General features: G+C 32.9%; 1 protein-coding gene across 1 annotated transcript; it reads left to right on the top strand.

Annotated features, from left to right (window-relative positions):
- The first annotated feature begins 12,321 nt into the window (after positions 1-12,321).
- LOC120204017 (RPM1-interacting protein 4-like) lies at positions 12,322-13,719 on the top strand. The gene is made up of 5 exons (XM_039204124.1): positions 12,322-12,400; positions 12,515-12,645; positions 12,745-13,012; positions 13,397-13,612; positions 13,699-13,719. Exons 1-5 carry the CDS (start codon positions 12,347-12,349, stop codon positions 13,717-13,719), a joined length of 690 nt encoding a protein of 229 aa, XP_039060055.1. The 5' UTR covers positions 12,322-12,346.
- The last annotated feature ends 2,405 nt before the right edge of the window (positions 13,720-16,124 follow it).

Raw genomic sequence — 16,124 nt, 5'->3', positions numbered from 1 at the left:
CTATTTGGGATCCTTTTTGGAGGGCTAAGTCCTCATATTGATTTTTTATTCTGGCTGGGATCCTTTTCGGAGGGAACGTCTCCATCCTGCTTACCCGCGACGAAAGATATAATTGAATGTTAATGATGCTACATTCTGATGAATAAATTCCGATATTATTATTTGCGCATTATTTGTGTTATTATATATAATGATATATGCTTTACTGAAGAGGACACACTGAGCTGTTTAGCTCACTCTTTTAGTTTGTCTTTTCAGATCCTTTCAATTTATATGATTACGATCGGTACTTGTAGGATTGTTCAGTAGTTTGTTTTCCTTTCAATCATTGTATGGACATTTTTTAGACCTTATGTTATTTATTTTTTTCGTTGATTACATATATTTTTATGGGATTTTGAGATTCCATGTTTTATATGTTTTCAATGCTAAAATTCGTATATTTGTTTTTTATATGAACTAATGCTTTTGAACTTGAATTTATTTTGGATTTCTGACGATGCATGTCTTGAATCTAAAAGTTTTATTGTTTATGTAAATCTAAATATGAATGTGGTCTCCAAGATTTAATTGTAACGTTTAGGCTGGGTTTATGGGGTTACATTTACCCATTAAATTTATTATTATTTTATATATGAACTAAAATTAAATATTTTAATAAATAAATTTATATTAAAAGTTATTTTTTATTAAAATATATTTGAACTGAAATTAAATATTTTTGATAAATTTATTTTTATTAAAAGTTAATTTTTATTAACATTAAAGATACAAAATTGCATGAAATAATTTGTCAATTTTTTTTATTAAAAGTTAATTTTTATTAACATAAAATTTGGCAAATTTTTTATTAAAAATAAATTTATCAAAATATTTAATTTTAATTCATATATAATTTAATAATAAATGTAATGAGTTAAGTAAAAATTAAAAATTAAAAATTACATGAGGAAAAGGCAGAAGAGAACTCATGTAAACTTTTATCACATATTGCTAATAAACATAGTTTAAACACTTCATTATGTTTATATAAATTAACACCATATGACCTTTCAACACATGGAATTAAAGTGTATTAATTTACATATTTATTATTATAGTATTATTTTTGTCAAATTTAATTAAAGTGCATTTTTTAGATGTGTTATACATGCCAGATGTTAAAGGAACTCGTTTTTTTAGAAAGAGAAATTTTCTTATATAACTCGATGATAAATTCAATTTTTCGTTGATATTGCGTTATGCAGAACTCGAGATTTTTTTTTCTCAAATTTAATATTGGATCTTGAGTTCTAAAATAACGAAATCCTTTTAAATGCGTTTTTGTAAAACGTAAGATAATCCTATATGGGTAGTTTTAGAATATTTTTTTTAATTAATATTGATTAAAGTTATTTTTCTAATAAATAAAAATTTGAAGTTTTTAAACCGATAACGTCATTTTCTTAACCTTTCTCTTTTCTCGATTGATTCGTGTCATGAGTAGGGATGGGCATAGGACCTGAACCCGACGGGTTCCGACCCGACCCAACCTGATCAGGTCGAGTTTTTTTATTCGAGTTCGGGTCGGGTTTATGATGAAAAATACCCAACCCGACCCGAAAAAAATATAATTTTACCTCATATATTTAGGAATAATTACAATAATATCACTCTAAATATTATTTTTTCAATTAAATCACTATTTTTATTGAATAAAAATAATATTTTTATTATCTCGGGTCGGGTAGGGTTCGGATTTTATCTCAAAAAGTCATGTCGGGTGGAGGGTATATATTTTTTGGGTCAGGTCTGGTCGAGTCAGGTAAAGGATGTAAAATTTTTGGATCGGATCGGGTTAGCTCAAACCCGAGCCATGCGCATCCCTAATCATGAGCCAGCTCTCATCAGTCAATTAATTAACTAGTTAAAGCGTTCTCTAAGTCTGGATTTATTGAAGCTAAGATATCTTTAGAAAGATAATCAACTTTTTTGGGTAAACTATGTGCATTGAATACTTAAATTATTATTAACTAAATGTTTAGTTTTTGTTTTATTTAGTATTGTAATTAAAATTTTAATGCAATTAGTACCTAAATTATCAATTTTTATCCATTTTAATATCTAAATTTTTAATATTTTTCAAAACCTAATTTAAATTTTGAATGAGTACTAAAATGAAACGAAAATTAAACTTCAATTTTAAAAAATAAAAAATTTAAGTACTAAAATAGATAAAAACTGATAATTTAGATACTAAACGTATAATTTACCCACTTTTTTAGTCACATAATCATATGAAATGCAAAGTGATTTACTTATAGTTTGTCGAGTAAAAATATATCATTTGAGTATTTGATTGAGTTAAATCAATTATAAAATTTAAATTAATAGGGTTTTAAATATTATATATCTTATTATTTAAATTTTATTTAAATTTTAAAATTAATTTAAATAGTAAAACACATTTTATAACTAATTATATTTTAGGAACGTCTTTATCATGTGGGAAATAAATACTATTCCTTCCATTCTATCAAAAATATCTTATTGATTTTTTAAAAGTTAAATTTTTTAAATTTTGACCATGAGCATTTTAAATAATAAAATAAAATATATTATTAAAAACTACTTGATTAAATTTTTTTAAAATATACTTTTTCACGTCTTTATCAATAATAAAATTTAAATAATAATTAATCAAAATTAAAAAGAAATAGAATAAAAATATTAATAATAAACATATTTAATGAAACACAGAGAGTGTTATTAACATTGAATATCTTAATTTTAAAAAGGTATGGTAAAAGAAAAAAATATTTTTTTCATTTTGTTTACGCACAAAATTTTACTTTTCTCGATCGAATTCTTTATTAATACATATAAAAAATAAATTTAAAATTATTTTTAGAGCCACTTTAATTCTCAAACTCTAATCTCCATCGGCGGTCGCCTTATAACTTATCGTTTATTCCATTATTGGCTTTTGATAAACTTTGTTTCATGACAAGACTCCCTAATATGCCCTAAATCAGTTCTCATTATCTCATATCAATCAATGGTGGTATAAAGGCACCAAACCAAAGCACGAGGACCCTACGCACCGCCTGGATTCTGTGGTGCGGTTCTCAACTGGGTTCGTGGCTACCACATGCACCGAACCTGATTGATATTTGAGTAAAAATCTATATTTATTTGAGTCGGATAGCACCATTCCAAGCCAATTTTAACACCAGACAAAAGGGACTTACCCCGCTTTTTTGGAAGCCCACGCAAGTTCCCAATCCCAGTCATGACCGACCTCCTCATATGACGCAAACGTATAATCTCCTCCCATATTTGTTTTGAAAAGACACACTGAAAGAATAAGTGGTCACGAGTCTCCTTCTCACACCTATAGATGACATACAAGTCATCGACTTGCAGCCCAAACGCAATCAACCTATCCTTAGTTGGCAAACGATCAAGAGCCGCCATCCAAGTTATAGTGGAGTGTTTGGGAACATGGGTAGGGTGCCACACCAAACGCTCCCAAATAACCTTCTCTTTCCGAACCCATATCTCCCTCCAAATCTGACCCACCGAAAGACATGAAGGACCAAGAAACCCATGAATGCTGCCAGCCTTGCTCCTATGTCGTAGCAAGCATTTCCAAGTCCAGGTGCTGTCGACCAGCCCGAATACCCGTCGAATCAAACACCTCACGCAAAGTAGAAGCGTCCATCCCAAACGAAAAAATCTATGATTTTGCAGGATTCATGTGAAGACCAGAAAAGCCACAAAAAACCTCTAACACCCTCCAAACACCAAGAATTGACTCATAGGTGCCCTTAGTGAAAACAAGCAAATCATCTGCAAAACACATATATGGTAAGTGTATTAGACACACTTAGGGTGATATTGAAATACACCACAAGCAGCAACCTTATCCAAAAGCCTCGACAGCACGTTCATGGAAAGAACGAAAAGATAATTATCTTTTAATATAAAAAATAATCATAATATTATTTCGAGTCGAGACAATTTGAGTTTAATTTATACTTATATGAGGGACATCATATCATAGTTTAAGGGCATCATATACAATTATCTGTAATTAAAATAAAAATAATTATACTATTGTATATATATGATAATGAGTAATCAAGTTCATAAAATGTTGGATGTTATATTTGACATTTTATAGACAGAGACATTGTGGATTCAGATAATATTTGAATTTCAATATTTGAATTATTATTTACAACGTATTTAGAATAAATGTAAATATTAATTCTACATATGTCATGGGCTGTTTTTTATTCCCTGGTAGATCATCCATGATATCTCAGCCGTTCTACGTTTTTATTAGTGGACTGGGGATCGGATAGAGGTTGGCCGCTAGTTGCGTGGGAAACAATGAGCCTGCCCAAACGAGCTGGGGGCCTCGGTTTTCATGACCTGCACTTGTTTAACCTTGCCAAGCTGGGCAAACAGGTTTGGCGCTGCTTACGTCAACCACACAGTTTGGTCTCCGATTCCTTGCTGCCAGGTACTTTCCATCTGGGAACGTGCTCCATGCAGCTCTTGGTCATCGTCCCTCTTTTACCTGGAGGAGTATATTGGAAAACAGACCTTATTAAGCAGAAAACTAGGGAAGATACGGTTATTGGTGAGATAATGAGAACAACAAGGACAATCGCTCTTATTCCTAAGATGAGTCAGAATGCACATATAACAAAAGCTATGACCACAAGCCGTCATGAAAGCGTCTTTGATTATCTGCATGCAAATAGGGCATAGCATATCCTTGTCCAGATCAATTTCCGAAGCCTCTTCCTCCGCCGAGGACGGCTGCACCGGATTCGTAGGAGGAAGATGATGAATCGTAGGCGGAGGCGGCGGAAAAGTCGCGGTGCTCACCGGCGATGGAGGCGGCTGTTCAGATTTAGTGGCGGTGGGGACAAGTGCTCCGCCCATTGAACTCTCTCCCATGTTTACCTCCAACAATCCTCTTTTTTAACGCGTAGTTGAATTTATAAGTGATTACGGAGCGAAAAATATATAATATCGATTAGTTCTTGCTTTTCTGGTTTAGCTGGTGAGCTTTTTGCGTCCGTAAGAATAAAGAAAAGCAAAGGAAAATCGCTAATGTCTTAATGATGCAGTGTGAGTGATTGGAAGGGAAGAGGGAATGTGTGTTTAAGCAGAGATTTTGTGAGGGTGAACAGAGAACAGGTTGGGCGGGATTTCTCTCTCTATTGGTTTGGCTCAACAGACTACATACAGGAAGACATACTATTATATTCAATGGGATAAATCAATTTTTAATCTCTCAACTTTATGATTTATCTCAATTTGGTCCTTAAACTCTTTTCTCCACCTCAATTGGTAAATTTGAATTGTTGATCATTTTGATGATATGAAAATTTAAGTCTACTCCACACGAGATAATATGATAGCTCCAAATCATCAAAAAGACTGAAAATAAAAAAAATATATTAAATTCAAAGGTTATTGGAAAAAAGTTACATTACATTAGTACATACTAAACTCAACATGTCATTGTTAAACTCTTAGATTTAATCTATATATAATTTTTTCTTTATATTTTTATAATATTATCAATTAATGGCTTAAATGAAAAAAACAAATAATCTTTTACTTTAGATATCTAAACTTTTTTTTATCAAAAGAAATACATAAATTACATTCTACTATGATTTTAACTATTAATCGTTAATATTATTAAAAAAAAATCTTTAATCAATTGCATGTAGGAATAGTTTATGTTGTGAAATATTTAAACAAAGGATGTTATGATAATAAAAGGATAAATTAAAGTATGGGAACTAGGTCTTAAATCTAAGCACAATAGAGGGATTAAAACCAAAATTTGACCTTTTATTTATGAAGTCCAAAATGGGATCAATTATAGCATGCATCCCTGAACTATGACATTCTAAATTGCTCCCAAAATTCAAAATGTTCTAATTAAGTCCTTAAGCTGTCAACATCGTTTCGATCCATTTATTGTGTAGCCATAAGTCTGAGTGATAAATACTGACTTAGTGTTTTCATTCCTTATCATTTCTCTTGATGGCGAGTAAGGTGAGAGTTTCGATTGGGAAAAACTGTGTCACTGTGATCATTTTCAACATTCCAGAGAGTTTTCATTACAAAGGTCTTTGGTTATTTTTCGATAAATATGGCGAGGTGGTGGATTCTTTCATCCCTAATAAAAGAAGCAAGGGAGGAAGTAGGTTTGGTTTTGTTCGTTTCACCAGACTAGAGGACGCGAGGAAGGCTATCAACTGTGTTGATAGATCTTGGATTCAAGGTAACAAAATTAGAGTCTTCATGGCGAGATACCATCCTCGTGATATTTTCTGGAGGAAGAAGTTCTCTGGTCCTTATTCAGTTGAGGGTAACAGTGTAAGGAATGATGTTAGTCATACGGTGGCTCCCATTGTTGGTTCTGTTGACAACAATAAACTCTCAACTCTCAAAGACAGCTTGGTAGGATGGTGCAGAATTTTTATTAAGTGGGTAGAGTCGTCTTCTTTTGAAGAGGCAGTCACATCCCCGTTATCCAATGTGAGGGAGCTCGTTGGTGTCTCCCCAGTTAAGTTTCCTGAGCTGGAAGGGGGGTTCTGAAGAAGCAGGAAGATCCATGCACTCTTCGGAGGTGCAGTCGGCCGTGAGGTGTTCTGAGAATGAAGAAAAAAATTTCTGTTGTTTGGGGACTAGTGCTAGAGGCAGCCTCCTGTCGGGTGAGGGTGTGGAGGACAGGAACATAGGTGAGGCATTGATGATGGGTCCGAGGAGTGCCGTTGTGGGTCAGAGGATGGTTCTTTCGCAAATGGAGGGAGTGGAGGAACACGAGACATTGCTAGTGCATGCGGAGAGAGAAGCAGTGGATGTCTTTAAGGACACTTGTTTGCCTGCACGTGGTTTTGTGGAGAGTAAGGATTTTTTAATTAATTCTCCCATCCTAGATGGTCTCTTAGTGTCAAGGGAATTGGAAGATGCGAGCCTAAAGGATAAAGTGGATCTGTTGGTTCACGTGGAGAGAGAAAAAGAAGTTGCCTTCAGGAAAAATAGTGAGACTGCATGTGCTTTTGTAGGCTCAAAGGATTATTTTAATGATTTCCCCATGTTGGATGGTTGGTTGAGTCAAGGGAGGTGGAGGAAGGGATACATGAGGGTTGTTCTTACAATTGCGCATACATAAATCCAAAGGGTAACGCAAGGCAGTTCATGAGTCCTAAGGTGGGTTATGGCAACAAATTTAGATCTAAACAATTTTTTCAAGGGAATTTTACAGTTTCTAAAAGAAAGTATAGGGGTTCCCGAAGCAAGAGCCATCAGAGTAAGGTGCATTGGGAGGAAGAGGTGTCTGTTATTGATGGCAGATTCACATATGAATCTGATTTTCCAGCATTGGGGCAGTCTCAACAGAAGGATACGATCAATTCCTTGCCTTTTGGGAAAGATTTGGGTTGCGAATCTAATGGTGCAGTAGTGTATCTGTTGTCAGAAGACTATGGCGGGGGAAGGAGTAGAAGTTTCAGGTGATCTGCACCATGCTTTTTGTTTGGAGATGGAAGTTCGGATGCTCTTTAGCCAACAAGACGAGTTGATGTGGTGGAAAGGCGGCTATGGGCGTGTTTTTTTTTTTGTATTCTTATCATGTGAAAGCTCCGTGGCCTTTGAGTTAGAAGTTGGCTTATATGGTTTTAGTCAGCTGTCACCCTTGACTTTTATTATGGTTGTTTTGTTTGATTGGGAGTCTATCGGGCCACGTTTAGGTTTTTAGTTTGGCCAGCCTATTTTTTAGGCTGTTGTTATTGCTTTGTTGGATTAGGCTGGTTCTGGTAGGATTGTTTGTGGTTGTTTTTGGTTTTTTGTTTATATTGGGGGTGGCTCCCTGGTTGTATCGTGTTCTTTCTATGGTTAATAAAATCCTAAGGCACTCTTTTTCTCCTTCCGCTGATTAAGGAGCTTCTCTATAAGCTCATTTAATCATGAAGGAGGTTTTTAACGAGGCATGCAATTCCTATAAAAAAATAAATAAATATTGTCTTAGGTATGAAACAAAACATATTTAAAACATCGGGTCAAATTCTAAACATCATCTATTTTTATGTATTAAAAAATAAATAGTTTTATTAAATTTTAATGATATTGTCTATTTTTAATATGTCAAATTCAAATTTCTCATAATTATATATATATATATATATATATATATATATATTAATTTTGAGAACCATCAATTAAGACCTAACCTTTCATATTTTTGTTTAAATACTTATAAGGATCCTATCAATTTAAAAATTCAACTTTAGTCCTTATTATTTAAATATGTTTGAGATCATGATAATTTCAAAAGAAATTAATCTGACCCCTCATGGAATTATCCTAGTTTTTCCCAGTCAGGGACGAAGATATTAACGTTTAACATGAGAGGTGGTCACCCAAAAAAGGGTTTAATTGTTTTTTAAGCTTCTATTAGTTTTGAAGCTAAACAATTTAGTCACGTTTCTCAATTTTTTGGATTCAATTATTTTTTTAGACCATGTGCACCTAAAATTATTTTTTGGGTAAAGTACACAAATGGTCCCCTGACTTTAGGACAATGTTTTATTTAGTCATTTGACTATTAAAAGTTACAAAGTGGTCCCCAACTATAGGAAGTTGCTTTGTTGAGTTCCTCGACTATTAAAAGATATAAAAATGGTCACCCGACTATTAATTATGTTCCAAACTCATCATTTTTCGTTAAAATTCTGATGACAATCTGAGTTGTACGTTAACCTGTTGTATGAGATATGATAACATCTAATCTCATAATATCAAATGACTATTATATCTCAGTCAACATGTTAATGTCCAACTCATACGACTGTTAAACTTTTAACGAGAAAGGACAAGTTTGGAACATAATGAATAGTTGAGTGGCTATTTTGTAACTTTTAATAGTCGAGGGACTCAACAAAGTAATTTCCTATAGTTGAGGGTTTATTTTGTAGCTTTTAGCAATCAAATGACTCAATAAAACATTATCTTATAGTTGGGGACCATTTGTGTAATTTTCTCTTATTTTTTAAGGGCATGTAAACCTATTTATTAAGTTCATTTATTTTGTTCACTTTAGTCCTAGACAATGACAATGATTTTACATCGCAAAATACATTTATTTTATTTGTCTATTTATAATTTTGAAAATATATCTATAAAATCTAAATTAAATTAACAACACTATGTGATTATCTCTCCTACAATTAAAATAGGGTTGAAGAATGTGCCAAGAAAGACGCTACCGAGTTGTCTCAGTACAAATGTAAAAGAGTGTGGACTTGTCGGTCCAAAAGGAAATTCCACGTAGACCACGCCAAAAGCAAAATAAATAATCTTTACCCTATGTCCTTGTAGTGCTCCACGTGTATTACATCGTAGCTTCCATCCTCCGGCCAACCACAATTTTTTGAAGTCAATAAAGTACACAGGTCAATCAAAAGATTATCATATTCTAACTTATTATTATTATTATTAATTTAAAATAAGTACGAAAAAAATATATAATGGGTATAAATATAATTTTAAGTTAGTTGATATTAAACGTTCATATTTTTTTTATATTTTCAGCGTTTAAAGTTAAAATCTTAAAGAATAATGATAATTTATTTAACACTAAGGTTGTTTGGTTTGTACATATTTTAAATTTAGGTATATTAAATTTTAAAATAAATTTTTTATCTTAGGTTCTATTATATATAAAATTATTTTCAGTTTAGATTAATTCTATATTAATTTTGTTTTGAATTCAAGTTAATATTAAGAAAAAAACATTAGATTTAATATTATGATCAAACTAAATTAAATTAAATTTAAAATTAAATTAATTAGATTAAATCTTTTATAGATCAAAATTGATAGAAAATAACAAAATGAAACTTATATATAATATGAGTTTATTTATTTATTTAAAATATTATATATATATATATATATATAATATTTTTATCAATGGGGTTGGTTCAAGTGGTAAGCAATTTGATTTTGTTTAAGCATGTCTCGAGTTTGAGTCCTTGTGAATACAGAAAATCTCCGTCGGGAGATTCACCCACCAAAGTCAAGTATACAACCAAAACCGATCTGAATTAGTCAATACGAAACCTTAGAAAATGAAAATCCAACCAAAAAAAATATTTTTTCTTCCATACTATTCTGAAAACACAAATTCTATATTTTTGTTAACTACTTTGATGGGAAAGTCTCACGTGCCGCAGTCTTAATATACAATTAAGGAAATGCGTTACCGGTTTTGTTATTATTTTTTTTAACAAAGTCGGTAAAAAAATTATCGAAAACATTATTATTTCTACTTGTTTTGTTATTATTGGGCGCTTTACCGGTTTTGTTAACATATCTGGTAAAGCGCTACCGGTTTTATTGTTTTTTCTACTGGTTTTGTTATTATTGAGCACTTTACTGGAAATGTTGAAAAACATTAATGTTTTAGGTAAAAAATAATAATGTTTTAAGTAATTTTTTATCGATTTTATTCAAAAAATAATAACAACTGATAACGTATTTTTTTAATCGTATATTGAGGTTGTGGTAATGTATAACTCCTCTACTTTGATACTATCGAATCATTGTCTGAATCAGACAAGTCATTTTACTCCTCGGAGTTTCCGAAGGTCAAAGCTTACCAATTTTCCGTTAAAAATGCCATTTTTTATACCCAAAACTCATCGTCTCCTTCAATGGTTTTCTCTCAACAATCTGAAAACAACGATCTTCTACTCTACTCCCATCATCCATGGCTGTAAGTATATATATATAATTAATTTAATCATTTTTTTATTTATTTCATAATTAACCTTGATTTTATGAAGCAGATTTCTAATTAATGATGTTTGGATGTGTCTAATTTTCGTTACTTCTTTGTCTCCTGCTTGTTTAATAAATGCTTATCAGAAACAACCAACTCTTCCAACATCCATCAAGGCATAGGCTCCTCTAGGTGTGGGTGTAGATCATCCTTTACTTTTATCAAAATTACTCCATTTATTTTAACTTATTAAAATTTGATCCTTATATTATATAAAAAAAAGTAGTTGATAATAAACACACGAACTTCAACTGTTGATCCAAAGATGAATATTAACATTCAAATTGTTGAACTGTGGATTTTTAGGTTTGTATTTAAAGATGAAGTTTAGTAGTGTTATCTAATTTGATTATTGTTTTAATTTTTAAAAAATAGTACGACAATCCCATCTTTAGAAATTAAAGCAGAGAGTCTAATATTGGGGATGTAATTGTATTTAGACCATAATTTTTGGAAAGTATTGGGATAATATTCACATTTCATAATTAGCATGGGGAGATATTGTAGGTTTAATCGCACCGAATGTTATTAACTATTATCAAGATTATACATTGGTCTTTAAGCTTCAAAAATATTTTAATTGACTCCTCAAAGTATAAATATCGCATCTAGGGGTGTTCAGAATTTGGTTAAAACCGAATTAACTGACTGAACCGAAATTTCGGTCGGTTAACGGTTAATGGTTTTTTTTTCAAACTTCGTTTTGGGTTAATTCGGTCCAAATTTGGTAAATTAACTGAATTAACCGAAATTATTAAATATTTAATATATATATATATATATATATATATATATATATTATTTAGCTTTAGGGGTGTTTAAACTTTGGTTTGAACCAAATTAATCAACTGAATTAACCAAATAAACTAAAAATATTAAATATTTAATATATAATATATTATTTATAAATTTTGGTTAATCCAGTTAATCGACCAATTAATCAAATTTAGTTCGGTTCGGTTAATTTTTTTTTAAATTCGGTTTGCTTAACGGTTCAAATGAAAAAAAATCCGGTTAATGAAATTTAGATAATTTGATTCGATCAGTTAACCGAATTAACCATTTGAACACCCATAATCACATCAACTAAGTTTTTCTAAACATGTTTTACATTTGTTAAGTGTCATACCTGAGTCGGCGCTTAACGTCCAATTACTAGATTAGCGAAAGTACTTAATTGATACGATATTAATACTTCGATGGAGAATTTTGAACGTTTTCAAAGTTTAGAGACCAATTTAAAATCCGGACCATAGAATAAGGATGTATGGGGGAGTTAACCCTATACCATAAATAATCTAACTTTCATGATTTTATTGGATTCATGTTTTTCTCATCTTGTCTATAAGTTGTAAAGATATACAGTTGAAAAGGTTGCAAGTTACAATCTTTAGCTTGTACAGTTGAAGATGTTTACTTTTATTTATTGGAGAGGCAGTGAGTTAAACCCTAAACTAAATCGTTATTATGACCATTTGAGATCATATGAAGGACATGTCTTTCCCCAAGGAACAAGAAGACATGCCTGAAGCACAGCTGGTGAGTTCATATGGAAAGATCATTGTCTGAAAAATGGCTTAATTTATCATTACAAAACATGTATTTTCGATGTTGATTCATGTTTGAACACTTGATTTTTATGCTTGTTAACAGGGCTCGCATGTTCCGAAATTCGGTGACTGGGACAACGACGATCTATCGTACACGGCATACTTCGAAAATGCTCGAAAAGAGAAAGATGGCAAAATAATGAACCCGAATGACCCCGAGGAGAATCCGAAGGCCTTCATGAAAGCAACTCGTAAGTCTGATTCGGTCGACAAGCACCGTCCGAATGCCGGCAAAATAATGAACCCGAACGACCCTGAGGAGAATCCGGAGGCGTTCATGTACATGAGAAGAGGCCTGGAAATCAACCAGGATTGCCAGCATGCTGTCGAGTCTAGTAAGTCTGAACATAAAAAGAATGCAAGAAGGCAAAGGAAGAAGGGACCGGAATCCGTCGAAGAAAACAGCTCCGGATCGGTTCGTACGCTTACACATTCAAATCATCATCGACGTACAAGCTCGGGACCAAAGATCGGTCCGTCCGGGGAAGGTAGCTTCTCTGCAGCTGTCTCAGGACAATCACAGAGGAACTATGAATACAAAGTAAGTATTCCAACATTAAAACATAATCAGCAGATCACTTACATTCTGAAACAGAGGTGGGGCTAGGCATGCGCAATGTGCGCGACGGAATAGGGCCCCGGAATATCAAGGGTCCCAAAAAGTTCACAATGAGGTTATTAGTATTACCGTAGATGATTAAACTATAAAAAAGGAGCCCAAAAAACTTTGTTCGAAGGAAGATATGAGAAATATCAATAATTATTACTATGCTATAGCTGTAAAGTTTATCTCATTTTTCGATATAAAATTTTAAGAAAGATAAAAATATATTATCGATATAAAATATATAAAGATATATAAAAAATTGAAAAATTGAAAGGGGAATCGAAAATCTGTTGAATGAACAAACTCTGTCGTGAACAGCATCATAGAACGGCATCAGTTCCAAAATTTGGAGAATGGGATGAAGCAGATCCCACATCGGGTGCAGGGTTCACTGTGATATTTAACAAAGTGAAAGAGCAGAAGCATGCACCCCCAGCTTCCAATTCTACAACCGTGGCTCAAGAAGTTAAAACCATGAATGACTCGGATCGGCATCACAGTAAATGCCCAACTCCATGGGGATCAAAGTCTAAGGTAAAATTAGCTTTGCAATTTCAGAACAAGTCCCTATACTCTTCGTGTATTTGAAATTTAATCCCTCAACTTTTATTTTGATGCAGATATGTTGTTGTTTATTTTGATCAAGTGAAAGCAAGTGATGATAGGTTTGGAATTCGAATTGCTTTAGTTTTTTCAGTGGCTCAATATCAGTACATGGAATCATTTGTATTATATTTGATAAACTGCTTAATAAATCAAACAAACGTCGTCTCGAATTTTTAACGGTATTCACATGATAATTCTATTAAAGAAAGAGAGAAAATAGAGAATTTTGGGTGGAAATTTGCAAGGAGAGTGGAGTTGGGATGCGAAATGACACTACAAGCAAAAATGTTCTACAACGGCGTTTTGAGAGCAAACACCACTAAATTTAAACATATATCGGCGTTTATATTCCAAACGCCACAAAATAGTAACTTTAATGGCGTTTTTATTCAAAAAAACGTAAGAGAGTAGTACTTTAGCAGCGTTTGTATTAAAAGTCCGCCATAGGTTTCGACTATAGTAGCGCTTTTCCAACAAACACCGCAAAAGAGTAGTACTTTAGCGGCGTTTGTATAAAAACACCGCAATAGGTTTCGACTATAGTAGCGTTTTGTCAAAAAAAATAGTACTTTAGCGGCGTTTGTGTAAATAATATCCCTTAATAATGAATGTGTCCTTTTCTTTTGTGTGGATTACGATCACCTCTCAAATCTCAAAATATATATATATATATATATTTATCATATAAAATATTATAAATAATATTTGTAATTGAATTTAAATAAAAAATTAAACAACTCAATTCCTTAATATTTATTATATATTTATGATATATATATCATTCGAGTTATAAATTTGAAACTCTGCATAACATTAATATTATAAATAAAAAATTGAATTCAATATCAAAGTTAAAATATAATAAACTTGTGGAATAAAGAAAACTACATTGAAAATGATAGAATGTTTAATTAAAGGATTTGCTTCAAAGAAGATACAAAAACATGATAATTTTAAGATAAAAAACTTTCCACTTTGTGTATTGCATGGAAAATCCCTTAAGCTTCACCTCTTTCCCTCGATTCTCGCCTACATCCATTGCCTCAAAATGTTCCAAATCATTTTTCCGATGATGTACACCAACCTCCTTACGGGCCCTTTCTCAGTCTCTTGTCCACCACCATCTCCACAACCACCGTCGCCGCCTCCGTTGCTCGGTTCAAATGATGCAACTCACCAGAATCTTCCTTGGGTTCCTTCAAACCAACAAACCTATCATCAGAAGAACCATCTTTCTTCTTCCTCTTCCTCTCTTTCTTGCTCTTGGTCTTCTTGCTTTGAGCCACCTCGTCTTCAAAAGCATTGAGAATGTCATTTATCATCTGTCGGTTGGGCGATGAGTCCCACTTGGCCCAGTAACTCATATAGCAGCTGAGACAATAGCAGGTGAAAAGCGGGGGATGACGGCTGTCGCTGTCACTGCTTCTTTTAGCTTGTATTTTTGGGGTGTCGTTCTTACGTAGGCTTGATAAGTTGCCAAATTTGTTTATGGAGTGAGACATGAGATAGGCCAAGACTTGTTTTTCATCCGGGGAAAGTGGCAAGGCAAGGTTTACGATGGTTGCCGGAAGGAAACACAGTTGATCGGCGATGGTGGATGGAGATGGATAAACTGTGTCTCAACCGTTGCTCGGTTCAACCGTATTATTAGCAGAACCACATTTCCTCTTGCTCTCGATCTTCTTGCTTAGAGCCACCATGTCTTCAAAAACATCAATAATCTCGTGTATCAGCTGCCGGTTGGGCGGTGAATCCCACTTGACCCAGTAACTCATAGCACCTAAAACAATCGCATGTGATAAGTGGGGATGATCGCGGTCGCTGCTTCTTTTAACTTGTATTTTTAGGGTTTTGTTCTTACGGTGGAATGAGAAGTTGCTGACGAAATCGCTGATTGAAGGAGAGATGAAATAGGCGAAGACTTGTTTTTCCTCCAGGGAAAGTGCAGTGGCAAGGGTTGTGATGGTTGGTAGAGGGAAACACAGTTGATCGGCGGTGATCGATGGAGATGGTTGAACGGTGCCTCTACAATAGAGTTTCTTCATGGTTTCAAATTATGAAGATCGGCCAAAAAAAAGAGAAAGGTTTTCTATCTGACAGATGAATATGAATTTAGATTTTGAAGGGTTGATGAGGTATTTCTAATGTATAGAGAGGATTGTTCAAACTTTAAGTAGGAGTCCGAAATCCGCTATTAACTAGGACTTTATTTTATTAACGTTTTGTTGATATTTTTATATTTATTATAAATATGTTTAAATTAATAATATTATTAATTGTTATTATCAAAATCATATTATAAAATTTTGTAAATATTTTTTCGGTTGTTCTCTCGATTCTAAGGTTTCGCTTCAACTAATTCAAATTGACCCGTGTCTTACACTTAATTTTAGTGGGTGAATCTCCCAACGAGAATTTTGTACATACATAAAGATTCAAA

This window comes from Hibiscus syriacus, unplaced genomic scaffold, assembly GCF_006381635.1.
Source record: "Hibiscus syriacus cultivar Baekdansim isolate YM2019G1 unplaced genomic scaffold, ASM638163v2 tig00010533_pilon, whole genome shotgun sequence".
NCBI classification, from domain to species: Eukaryota; Viridiplantae; Streptophyta; class Magnoliopsida; order Malvales; family Malvaceae; genus Hibiscus; species Hibiscus syriacus.
Note: the sequence above shows the minus strand (reverse complement) of the source record. Positions and strands in the feature narration are given on the sequence as shown.

What these genes read in the sequence shown, in the direction of transcription:
- LOC120204017 (XM_039204124.1), top strand. Translation starts at nt 12,347, where the DNA reads ATGAAGGACATGTCTTTCCCCAAGGAACAAGAAGACATGCCTGAAGCA. An exon ending in AGAGGAACTATGAATACAAA is followed by an intron (nt 13,013 to 13,396) that starts GTAAGTATTCCA and finishes TGTCGTGAACAG; the next exon opens with CATCATAGAACGGCATCAGT. An exon ending in CATGGGGATCAAAGTCTAAG is followed by an intron (nt 13,613 to 13,698) that starts GTAAAATTAGCT and finishes ATTTTGATGCAG; the next exon opens with ATATGTTGTTGTTTATTTTG.